General features: G+C 51.5%; 1 protein-coding gene across 5 annotated transcripts in view; it reads right to left on the bottom strand.

The window, feature by feature from the left end:
- INTS6 (integrator complex subunit 6) overlaps positions 1-12,693 on the bottom strand; it is a 90,439-nt gene that overhangs the window by 9,352 nt on the left and 68,394 nt on the right. For 3 of the 5 annotated variants that reach the window (XM_034758536.1, XM_034758534.1, XM_034758537.1), the window contains 2 exons: positions 10,982-11,194; positions 10,721-10,814 (listed from right to left, as the gene is read on the bottom strand). In XM_034758536.1, coding sequence (XP_034614427.1) covers positions 10,721-10,814; positions 10,982-11,194 — 307 coding nt within the window. The remainder of the gene's footprint in view (positions 1-10,720; positions 10,815-10,981; positions 11,195-12,693) is intronic. The other 2 variants (XR_004644120.1, XM_034758535.1) reach the window with 2 other exon arrangements.

Here is a 12,693-nt window from a genome sequence, read left to right on the forward strand (position 1 = left end):
GCTAAGGATTTTGTTAGTTTGGAGGATATTCTACCAATCTATCCTTGGAAAAAAACGGTTACCTACCTACCTTTTTTGTAACTGTTATTCTTCGAGATGTGTTGTTCACATCCATTCCACATTAGGTGTGCGCGTGCGTCGGAAACTTTCCCCTTAGCGGTACCCATCGGGGCCCCCACCTGAGTGGCGCCACTGTGCTGTGCATATATACCCCTGCTGGCCCGATCCCCTCCAGTTCCTTCTTGCCGGCGACTCCGACAAAGGGGTAGGAGGGCGGGTGGTGGAATGGACATGAACACCACATCTCGAAGAACAACAGTTACGAAAAGGTAGGTAACCGTTTTTTCTTCGAGTGCTTGTTCACGTCCATTCCACATTAGGTGAATCACAAGCTTACCTTCGGAGGAGGGTAGGAGTCACGGAACAATTGATTGGAGGACCGCCCAGCCAACCACTGCGTCCTCTCGGGCCTGCTGGTTGACCGCGTAGTGGGTCGTAAAGGTATGCACCGACGACCAGGTGGCTGCTCTGCATATCTCCTGGATCGGGACCTGTGCAAGGAAAGCCGCTGAAGCTGCTTGCGCCCTTGGTCTAGTGGGCTGTGACCGTCAGGGCCAGAACACCTGCGAGGTCATAACACGCCCAAATGCAGTCTGTAATCCAGGAGGAGATTTGCTAGGCTGACACCGGGAGGCCTCTCATCCTTTCCGCCACAGGCATGAACAGCTGCGTGGATTTACGAAAGGGCTTAGTGCGCGCTAAGTATAACGCCAACGCTCGACGGACATCCAGGATGTGCAGGCTGCGGTGACTCAGGTCCGCATGGGGTTTGGGAAAAAACACCGGCAGACAAATGTCCTGGCCTAGATGGAATTGTGAGACCACCTTTGGGAGGAACTTGAGGTGTGGACGGAGCTGCACCTTGTCTTTATGAAATACCGTATATGGTGGCTCCGAGGTGAGTGCCCTCAGCTCTGATACCCTTCTGGCTGAGGTTATGGCCACCAGGAATGCCACCTTTCAGGAGGGAGCAGGTAGCAAGGGGCTCGAACGGGGGCCCCATGAGTTTAGAAAGGATTAAGTTGAGATTCCATGCAGGGACTGGGGGGCGTCTTAAATAACTGCCCCACCATTGGGTGGGAAAACACCAAGCCCCCTGAAAACCCCAGGTGGAAGGTGGAGATGGCTGCCAGATGCACCCTGATAGAGGACAGGGCCAGCCCCTACTGCTTGAGGTGCAGTAGGTACTCTAGAACGGTAGGCACTAGATCCTGGTGTGGCTGAACCTGTTGAGGCCCACACCAGCACGAGAACCTCTTCCACTTGGCCAGGTAAGTCGTCCTGGTAGAGGGCTTCCTACTACCAAGTAGAACCTGCTGCACAGGGAGGGAGAACTGGCTCTCCAAAGCGTTCAGCCACAGAGCTTCCACGCCATTACATGCAGTGATTGAAGGTCGGGGTGGAGTGGCGCCCTCCATCCTGCATGATGAGGTCCTGGTGTAGGGGCAGAGTTACCAGGGCTTCCACCGACAGCTCCAGGAGCGTGGTGAACCAGTGCTGGCAGGGCCAGGCCGGGGCGATGAGGATGATTGCTGCCCCGTCCCTGCGCACCTTGAGCAGGACCTTGTGCACCAGAGGAAGCGGGGGGGAAGGTGTATTTCAATTCCCCTCCCCACGTGATCATGAAAGCATCTGTTACTGAGCCCGGGCTGCGACCCTGGAACGAGCAGAACTGCGGGCACTGGGCGTTGTCCCAGTGGCAAACAGGTCTACCTGGGGAAACCCCCACTTGCGGAAGAGCGAATACACGACATCCGCTCTGAACATCCACTCATGCATGTGGTATGACCTGCTGAGGTGGTCCGCTAGTTCGTTCCGTACCCCCAGGAGATGCAACGCCTCGAGATGAATGGCGTGGGCTATGCAAAAGTCCCAGAGGAGGAGAGCCTCGTGGCAGAGCAGCGAGGAACGGGCTCCGCCCTGCTTGTTTATGTAAAACATGGCAGTCGTATTGTCTGTCAGAACTGTGTCACTGTGACCACTCAAAGAGGCATGAAGGTCTGGCAGGCTAAACGAACCACCCTGTTATGGAGTGACTGCTCTTTTCCCGACCACAAGCCCTGAGTCTTGAGGTCCCCTAGGTGAGCACCCCATCCGAGGTCTGATGCATCCGTCACAAGCGTCAGGTCCGGCTGTTGTGCAGCAAAGGGGATGCCTTCGCAAACCACAGTCTGGGACAGCCACCACCGCAGGGAGTCTAATACGTCCCTCGGGGCAGTCACTACCAAGCCCAGGGGGTCCCTGCCTGGGCAATATACATGGGCGAGCCAGGCCTGCAGCGTTCTGAGTTTCAGTCTGGCATGCTTGACCACATGCGTGCATGCTGCCATATGGCCCAGCAGCCTCAGGCAGCATCTGGCTGTTGTAGGGGGAAACTGGCACAGGGAGTTCACTGCTTGCTGGATGGCCAGGAATCATGATACTGGGAAGCTCGCCTCTGCCTGTACCACATCTAGGACCGCCCCTATGAATTCCACACTCTGTGTTGGAATGAGGGTGGACTTAGGGATGTTGACCAGGAACCCCAGCGTGCAGAATAGTCTCAGGGCCACTTGCATGTGGGACCAAACCTCTTCAGACTGGCCTGCCAGGAGCCAGTCGTCGAGGTACGGGTAAACTCTGACCCTCTGCCTCCCTAGGAAGGCCGCCACTACCGCCATGCATTTTGTGAACAGCCGTAGGGCCGCAGCTAGGCCAAATGGGAGAACCATGAACTGGTAATGTTCTTGGTTCACAGTGAAGCGCAATGCGCCGGGTGGATGGCGATATGAAAGTACGCGTCCTTCATGTCGAGGGCAGCTTACCAGTCCCCCGGATCCAGGGAAGGGATGATGGTGCCCAGAGAGACCAGACGGAACCGGGCCTTGACCAGGAATTTGTTGAGCCCACCCAGGTCCAGAATGGGTTGAAGGCCTCCTTTGGCCTTGGGAATGAGGAAGTAGCGGGAATAGAACCCTTTCCCTCTTAGGTCCTTCGGTACCAACTCTACCGCCCCCGCCTCTAGGAGCGTGCGAACCTCCTCTTCCAAGAGGTGCTCATGAGAAGGGTCCCTGAAAAGGGACGGGGAAGAGGGGTGGTGGGTAGACAGGGAGGAGAACTACAGCATGTAACCGCCTTGCACTGTGCGTAACACCCAACGGTCCGGCGTAATGCTGGACCACGCATGGAAGAAACGGGACAGGTGATTCAGAAAACAAGGGGATGGATCCGGTGATTGGTCTGGTATGCTGTCCTCGAGCGCATCTTCAAAAGCCTGGTTTAGGGCCGGGCTGAGACTCATGCTGGCCTTTGCTCTGGCCCGGCCTATTGGAGCTATTATTACTATTACCCCGCCTCCTATTATCCCCATTTCGCCTGCGGTAGGGCTCCTGCCTAGGACGAGGTTGGTAGTGACTCTGAGGAGGCGGCTATGGCTTGAAGGGCTTTCTTTGGGTCGCCAGGGTGTGCATACCCAGCGACTTGAGTGTGGCCCTTGAGTCCTCGAGGCTATGCAGCTTTGCGTCCATCTGATCCGAAAAGAGCCCGGACCCCTCGAAGGGGAGGTCCTGGAGTGAGTTCTGGACCTCAGGCAGCAGACTTGAGTCCCCGTAGCCACACCAAGCGTTGCATGACCATGCCGACGCGATTGTCCTGGCCGCCGCATCCGCCGAATCCAAGAACGCCTGGAGAGAGGTCTTCGCTATAGCCTTTCCTTCGTCCACCAGAGCCGTAAACTCCTGTTGGGAACCCTGCGGGAAGTTGTCCTTAAACTTCCCCACTGCTGTCCAGAGTTGAAGTTATGTCTGTTGAGGATGGCCTGTTGGTTAGTAATCCTCAACTGGAGGCCCCCTGAGGAATACACCTTCCTGCCAAACAGGTCCAGGCACTTAGTTTCCTTGGCCTTAGGGGTCAAGGCCTGCTGCCCATGGCGCTCTTTCTTGTTTACCGCCGAGACTACCAGGGAACACGGGCTTGGGTGGCAAAACAAGAAATCGTACCCCTTTGACAGGGCGAAGTACTTGTGTTCCACACCTTTGGTGCTGGAGGCCGGGGTCTGCCATATAGTCTTACAGTACCACTGTATGGTCTTAATGAGCAGAAGCTATTCTGGATGGACTCTCTGGGCTCAGGATGTCCACCATGGGGTCCTCCTGCTCAACTGTCTCCTCGGCCTGTAACCCCAAGTTATGAGCAACCTTACGCAGCAGCTCTTGGTGGGCTCTGTGGTCTATCGGCGGTGGTCCTGATACCGCTGTGCCTGCCACCGCCTCATCTGAGGATGACGAGGAGGTCAGCAGCTGCTCCACTTCCTCCTGCTGGTCCCCTTGGTACCCCTCCCCCCGAAGGAGGGGCTTCCAGCTCGGGCCCGGACAGCTGACCTTGGAGTCCCACCAGACTCGGTGCCGGTTTCTCCGGTCTCTCCCTCGGCGACGGTGCAGGTGGTCTGGACACTGTAGCTTTCTGCATGGAAGAGTGTCAGTGCAGGCACCGAGACCGGTGCACCGAGTAGCTGGCCCTGGAGGGAGCCCCTTGCCGCTGGTGGTAGGCCCGAGGGGTCCAGAAGGGCCAGTGTGTCCCAGCAGTCCCCACTGGGGTTGCCACCCAGCCCAGTATTCTCTGCTGTCCGGTGCGGGTAACTATCGGCCCGAGTTGGCGATGGACTCCGGCGACGCCAAGCGCAAAGGCCATGGGGGTGCTGTCGACCTGTGCTGGCGGGAGGCGGACGAGCAGCTTCTTGCTGATCGGGACCGGGATCAGTATCGGTGCTCCCGAGACCTGGACCGGTGACTTCTAGAAGCCTTCGGCGATGGTCAGCTTGCCTTCTCCTGGTGCCAGTCTCTGGAGAGTGCCGGAGAGCATCGGGGCCCTTGCGCTAACCCCGTGCGCTGACTCGTCTCCGGTAACGAGGCTTCCTTTGGTGTCGGGGTAACAGAGTCCACAGACTTGATGCTTGACCGGGACCAATGCTGGGAATGTGTCCTCGAACAGTACACCATTGCCGGCTTTCCCCTCGACGGCACTGTGGGCCCGGGTGCCAGAGGCTTCTCCCTGATCGGGTGGGGGCTCACCACCGACCACCTGATGAGATCCTTCGCCGCCTCAAAGGTGTCAGGCGTGGAGGGCTGATCTATTACTCTCTTGAGCCAGTCATCTTCACTGAGTTCACTTAGGATGGACTCAGTGGGACTTGTGGCACCGGTACCATCGGTGCCGGCACAATGTCCATCCCGCTCTTTCCGGTGCCCGGGCCCAATGTTCACACTCTTCTTTTGGTTTGGCCTTGGGCCGCACCGGGGAGGATGAGCGGTGCCGTGGCCGACGGCTTGCGGGGCTTATCCAACACCGGGTCTCTTGACGACTCCGGGGCACTCCGCACCGAGGAGGCTGGAGTCGGCGTCGGGCGCTCCAGGCCCAATGGCTGCAGTGCTGCCTTCATCAACAACTGCTTCAAGCAAAAGTCTCTCTCTTTCTTTGTTCTAGGCTTAAATGCCTTGCAATTCTTACACCTCTGTTTAGTGTGCTTCCACCAGGCAACGTAGACAGGTGTCGTGGGGATCACTAACCGGCATGGGCTTGCGGCATGTGGCGCAAGCCTGAAACCGCTGGGCCTGCGACATGCCCCGTGGCGGGTGCTGGAAGCCTCCAAGCACCTAATCTATTAAGTGTCCACAACAATAGAATGCTAACGAACTGATAGTAGCTAGGTACTCTAAAGCTAAGGGATTGCTTCTCATACGAGAGCAAGAGGTTGTTCCAACGTCGCCATGGATGGTAAGAAGGAACTGGAAGGGTCGGGCCAGCGGGGGGTATATATGCATGGCGCAGTGGTGCCACTCAGGCGGGGGCCCCACCAGCCCGACGGGTACCGCTAAGGGAAAGTTTCCGACTTCCGTGCACGCAGCGCACGCACCTAATGTGGAATGGATGTGAAAAAGCACTCGAAGAACTTCTCCTTCAGAATTTTTGCTCTGCTGGGGAAATAGTCCTTTCCTGGACAGTGTTTGTGTTGATAGCAACAAACATATTGCTATGCTAGCTATGAAGTGAGGGTTGAGGATTCTCTGCATTCCCAGCAACTAATTCCTCTGTTTCTCCAAACAGCTGCTCCCCTGCAAGTATCTGTTTAGGATGACTGATTGCTATTCACATGTGTCACAGCTTCCTTGTAACTACCACATTAGAAACCAGTGCGCTTCTCACATCACATTGGGGTTTGACCAAGACAAAACCAGAGATGTTTCACTCCAGGCAAAAATAATACCCCTAGATGATGTAGCATTTGCATGCCACCTAGTAGGCTTCCCTTACTAAAATATCTGAAGATTTTTTGGTCTGAATGGATATAGCTGAGAGTTTGAAATTATTGTTCAGTGTCTTTTGGAAGAAAGTCCCCTTCTGAAAGCATGACTGTCTAACTGATGGAGCTACTTCTGCACCAAGCTTTGGAAATTTGTTTTTACACAGTTCAGTTTAACATCTGGATTTAATCAGAAGTCCTCATTCAGATCTTAAGATGTCCCAAAAGAGGCTTCCATGGGAAACTGTGCATCTAATAATGCATGAAATGGAATATATTTTATTAATGAGTTCCTTGCAAGCAACTGGCATCCTGTCCTGCAAAGTCCTGCAGGCTTTTTGTTTTTTGGTGTGGGTGGTGTTTGATGGCACACGTGTAGTATTTGCTCATGTTATTCACAGAGGGAGGTAGCATGCTATTCATCCTGGCCTGAGGATCACTCCGAGGAAGGGTATTGGTACAAATACCTTAATTTAATTGTGAAAGTAACTTGTTAGAGGTCCCTAGAAGCCTGAAAGGTTGCCTGCTTGCTTCTCCACTCTGGCTAGTACCCAAGGAGCGACCTAATACAATTTGGGGCTTTGTTCTGTAAATTAGGAGTTGTTTTGAACACTGGAGGAGATTTCTCATTTACAGCTTCATGGAGAGTGGAATCCTCATATGGCTCTGGTCTGGTCAGTCAGCCTGAAATGTCCCTTACACTTTAATGTGGAGCCAGCCTGTGAAACAGGGGAGGAGTAGAGAAAGACCCATTCCTGCCTCTTAGACTCTGCGCCTCTGTTCCTGGCTGATGAGCAGAAGGCACAACTCCCATTCTGCTGATGCCTGAAATCCAAGCCCCTTTTCCTGGCAGAGCAAGGGGCCCTGGGCTGAAAGCCAAACAGGTACAATTTCCATTACACTGCAGCCTCAGGGAAGGCTTCACAGGCACAGCAGTAACAGGCTTCTCTACATGCTTCTGAGTGGGGGAGGGGGGCTAGTGAGCTGAATATGAGCATTGAGAAATCTTTTGTGAGAAAAGCCCCCCAAAACACTCCTTCAGGGCAAGAAGGAAAAGGAGAAGGGGTCTAGCCCTGATTTTCATCCCACTTGTTAATACTAACTGCTGCCTTGCAAAGGTAATACACCTCTACCGCGATATAACGCGACCCGATATAGCATGAATTCGAATATAACGCGGTAAAGCAGTGCTCCGGGGGGGGGGGGGGGGCGCACGCCGGTGGATCAAAGCAAGTTCGATATAACGCGGTTTCACCTATAACGTGGTAGGATGTTTTGGCTCCCGAGGACAGCGTTATAGAGGTGTATCTGCTTTTGCCTTTTTGGGACCCAGAGATCTAAAGTTTGAGAGACTTACTCCATAGCATCATAAAAATCTCCTGGTTCACAGTGGGAGGAAGGGGAGCTGTGCAGAAGCTCTTTTGTCAGGAAGCTCCGGACCCACTTCAGTATCTAGGGGGACTTTGGATCCTTTCAGGGGTTTGTACCCACTGACCTGGGACTGTTGCAGGATTTGCCCTTCAGGGAGCCAAAGTGTGTCCTTAGACTCCCTCAAAAAAATGCTCAGGAGTTCCTGAACAGGCTTTTCTGCACTGGATTCATGGCTCCTCAGGGCAGAGGAGAGGACCAGGCATGCCGGTCCAACTCCGAACCCTGTGCCCTAGCACTGCAAGGGTCATGTGGCTGTGAACAGGCAGGGCATAATTCACCCTCTATAGAGCCTGTAAATGCTGCCTCAGATTGAAAACACTGCTTAGATTTAGCCCAGTGTTGGCCGGATAGCTCTGCCATATATAGGGGGAAGAAGGGGTGAGGGATGGAAAGAGGAGTCCCAGAGAGGAAATGCTGCATTGACAGAACCAGGTGATTGAAACTATCAGGCTGCCAAAAAACAGATCCAGGGGAGGAGGAAAATGAAGGAAGAATATAGACATTACTGCACAAAAATGAAAGAATAAAATAGTCAAGAGACGCTGAACTGCCAATTTGTTATACCATCAAAGGCAGAAAAACTGGTGTCTTGAACTAAAGGGCAGTGCTTGTTGCTGAAGGCTCCAGCAACACGGGTCACTGCCTCCGAATTCTGTTGATTGGGAGCGTTAACCCAACTAGTGATGAATGAGGAGAAAAACTATGCAACATCTTGAAGACACTAATTCTGAATGGACAACTCATCAAGCCCAACTAAGGGCTGCAAGAGATCCCAACACCAACAGAATTGGCGTAATTTCACTGTGCTGGGAAAGTAAGAAAGCAAACACTATGCGCAGGCCTCCATACACCTTACAAGCTGGAGCACACCTCTGAAGGGGGATTTGAGAATGGGTGGCATTGCATATGAGTGGCATAGCAAGGCATGGAGGCTAGAGGGGCTATGCAGGTGCTCCATGAACTGTTCCCATGGTTATAGAGACAGACACCCTATCTATAATATGCACAAGGACCAAGATTTTGCCCACTACCCACTAAATCTATCTAACCTCTGACTAAGGAAGTGTGGATTTAGCTCCTTCTGGAGAAAGTCAACATGAGGAGTAGGAAGACATCTTTCTGGAGCAAGATGAATGATGCTCCCATATCAAAGTATATAAGGCCAGATCCCGAGCATCCAGTTTATGTTGAGTTTTGTCATCTGACAATCTGGCCCACAGTCTTTATAATACAGTGTCTCTCAACCTTTCCAGACTACTGTACCCCTTTCAGGAGTCTGATTTGTCTTGCATATCCCCAAGTTACACCTCACTTAAAAACTACATACTTGCTTACACAGACATAAAAATACAAAAGTGTCACAACACAGTTATTGAAAAATTGCTGACTTTCATTTCTACCATAGAATTATAAATTAAATCTATTGGAATATTAATATTGTACTTACATTTCAGCATATAGAGCAATGTAAACAAGTCATTGTCTGTATTAAATTTTAGTTTGTACTGACTTCGCTAATGTTTCTTATGTAGCCTGTTGTAAAACTAGGCAAATATCTAGATGAACTGATGAAGGCCCCTGATTGAGAACCATTGTTATAATACACAACTCTTTGAAATGGGAAGCACACTCAAATTCATCCTTCAGCAGTGCAAAGCTCCACATTGTGGAATAGGACTGATTCTCCCCCATTTTACACCATTCTTGTCCATGTAGGGTTTATCTACAAAGACTTACTGCTCAGCAAGCCAGGATATAAATCTACAATGCACTAGGTTGCCATACGGAAACTAGCTGTGTGGACACTGATACTGTATATCAGAGGTGGGTAAACTACGGCCCGTGGGACCATCCTGCCTGGCCCTGAGCTCCCGGCCAAGGAGGCTAGCCCCCGGCCCCAACCCTGCTGTCCTCCCACCCCCGCAGCCATGCTGCCGCGTGGGCAGCACTCCGGGCAGCGGAGCAGCGCGCTCCTGCCGAGCAGAGTGGCAGCATGTCTAGCTCTGGGCGGGCAGCACAGGTGCCAGACATGCTGCTCTGAGTGGCATGGTAAGGGGGCCGGGGGGTTGGATAAGGGGCGGGGAGTCCTGAAAGGCAGTCAGGGGACAGGGAGCAGTTGGATGGGGCAGAGGTTGGGGGAGGGGGGGGGAAGGTGCCAGTCAGGGGATGGGGAACAAGGGCAGTTGGATAAGTATGGGAGTCCCAGGGGGCCTGTCAGGGGGTTGGGGTGTGGATAGGGGTCCTGGAGGGGGCGGTTAGGGGACAGGGATAGGGGGTGGGGTTTTGGGGGGGGCGGTTAGGGGACAAGGAGCAGGGAGGGCTGGATGGTTCGGAGGTTCTGAGGGGGGCAGTCAGGGAGCGGGAAGTAGGAGGGGGCGGAGAGAGGGTGGGGGCCAGGCAGTTTGGGGAGGCACAGCCTTCCCTACCCAGCCCTCCATACAGTTTTGCAACCCCATATACTGTATACTATGGAACCTTTTCAAACAGCAGTAGGTCAAGGCACACTACAGAAATTTTAGTGTGCAAGTAGCAGGGTCCACATGGCCAGTTAGCATGCAGCAAGCTAGTGCACTGGACAGTGACACCCCAGCTTGCTAAATTTATGTGGATTTATCTATTTCCTGCTTTTAACACCTTCAGTCATTTCCAAGACATTCAATTGAAAAGCAGCAGCAAAGAACTGAGTTTGTAGAAGTATAAGGGCTTGTGGGGGAAAAAATCAAGAACTACATAGATCACGATGAACTGGAACAGAACAGATTTCCTCCCAGGGCCTTTTGCCTGTAATTTGAAGCATTTGTGTGGTTAATTTTTAGGATAAGTTAATCACAATGTGAACGATACTTACAAATGTGTGGGTCTCAAGCAGATATATATAGTAGCTATGGACATACCTCTGACTACATACAGTACATTAGTATAATTTTACAAGATTTGTAGGTAGCTACATACCTTGAGGCTTCTTTAATAACATTCTGTAAAAATATCAGTCGTGTTTGTAAACTGCCTTGTACGTGCTTCAGTAAAAAGAAGATTCTTTCATATTCTTAAAAAATAAAGTTAAAAAGTTCATTAGAAGAAACCTACACAGATACATCTGTTGCAACACCCTGCTTTATGAGCATAATTGTAAGCTTCATTCAGCTTTTGTACAGCTTAAGTAATAGTACTGTATTTGTATTACGTAGGCAAGTAAACATATAGGTTACCTACCTGTAACTGAAGATTCTTCAAAATGTGTAGTCCCTATCTGCATTCCACATGTACGATGATACACGTGCCTGAGTCCAGAATTTTTTTTGCGAACAGCATCCATTGGCTGCACATGTGCCATAGCTCTCCTCCTGCTCTGAACAGAGAGCATAAAAAGTGGTGCAGGCAGACACCTCTCCAGTTTCCCATTTTTACCACAGTTCAAACAATCTGCTGCAGAGGGGACGGAGGACGGGAAGTGAATACAGACCGGGACCACACATCTCAAAGAACTCCCGTTACAGGTCAGTAACCTCCATTTCTTCTTTGAGTGATAGTCCCTATGTGTTTTCCACACAAGGGTGATTAACAAGCAGTAGTCAGATGGGGGTTGGGGCAAGGATGCAACAGTGATAGCTGACTGTAGTACTACTGTCCTCACAGCAATAACTGCAGTTGACAACTGGACCAGAGCATAATCTCATTAAGGTATGCAAATAGCTCCACATAACTGCCCTAGATATCCCTGGGATGGATACGTCTCTCAGTGACGCAGCCGAAGTAGCTTGCCCTCTAGTGGACACAGGTGCCTGAACTAGGGGTGCTGCTGCACCCCCAGCTTGAAGTGGTTTCCATCATATACAGGGTTTACAGTTTGGTTCAATGGCTCTCAGTACCCCCACTATACGAATTGTTCTAGCACCCCTGCTAGCGGAATGAGCACTCACACCCTCTCCAAAGGGGGATATTAGCTAGTTGATAACAAAGGGTAATACAAACAACCCAAGATCCATTTTGAAAGTGTCTGCACCAATATAGCTTGATCCCTTGATCGCTCTGCTATGGAAACAAATAGTTCAGGTGTTTTTCCAACATCCTTTTTTCTTTGAAGATAAAAGCCCAAAGCCCTTCAGACATCTAAAGAATGCAGCTGTCTCTCTTCATCTGAGGCATGCAATTTTGGAAAAAATACTGATAAGTGGATTTCCTGGCTCATGTGAAACTTGGAAACTACTTTGGGAACAAATCTAGAGCAGAGTTGTAATGAGATCTTTTCTTTAAGCAAGGAAGTATGTGGTGGGTCTGCCACAGTGCTCCCAGTTCACCGACTCTTCTGGCTGATGTTATGGCTATAGAAAGGCCACCTTCATGGACAGATGGGCCATTGCACATGTGGCTAGAAGCTCAAAGGACGGGGGTCGGGAGGGAGGGAGAAGTTAGTGAGCGACAATAAAACAAAATTGAGGTCCATTGAGGTACGAACTTCACCAATGGTGGAAAGGATCCAAGAATCCCCTTTAGAAATCTAGCTGTGACAGGATAAGTGAATCTTCCTTAGAACTTTTGGTATCAATGGGTTGGGACAGATGGATGAGGATGACCCCAATGACCCTACCATGACACCAATAGGGCATCTCCCATCAAGCCTTTACCCAGGGCTGCTCTGGAGCAGTACCAAGGAAGGTTCCTGTTCTCCCGTGAGGCAAAAAGATCCCAGGCCGGAGTTCCCCACTGGGCAAAGTTATCATCAAGAACCAAGCTGTGACTCTCCCATTTGTGATTTGTGGAAAAATGTCTATTCAGGCAGTCTGCTATGGAGTTTTGCATGACTGGTAAATATGCTGCTAGCAAGGTTATGCTATGATTGATGGACCAACTACAGAGGGCCACTGCCTCTCTCTGCACAGAGAGGGACAAATCTTGCTTCCCCTTGCTTATTTATATAAAATACT

This window comes from Trachemys scripta, chromosome 1 (assembly GCF_013100865.1).
Source record: "Trachemys scripta elegans isolate TJP31775 chromosome 1, CAS_Tse_1.0, whole genome shotgun sequence".
Lineage (NCBI taxonomy): Eukaryota > Metazoa > Chordata > Testudines > Emydidae > Trachemys > Trachemys scripta.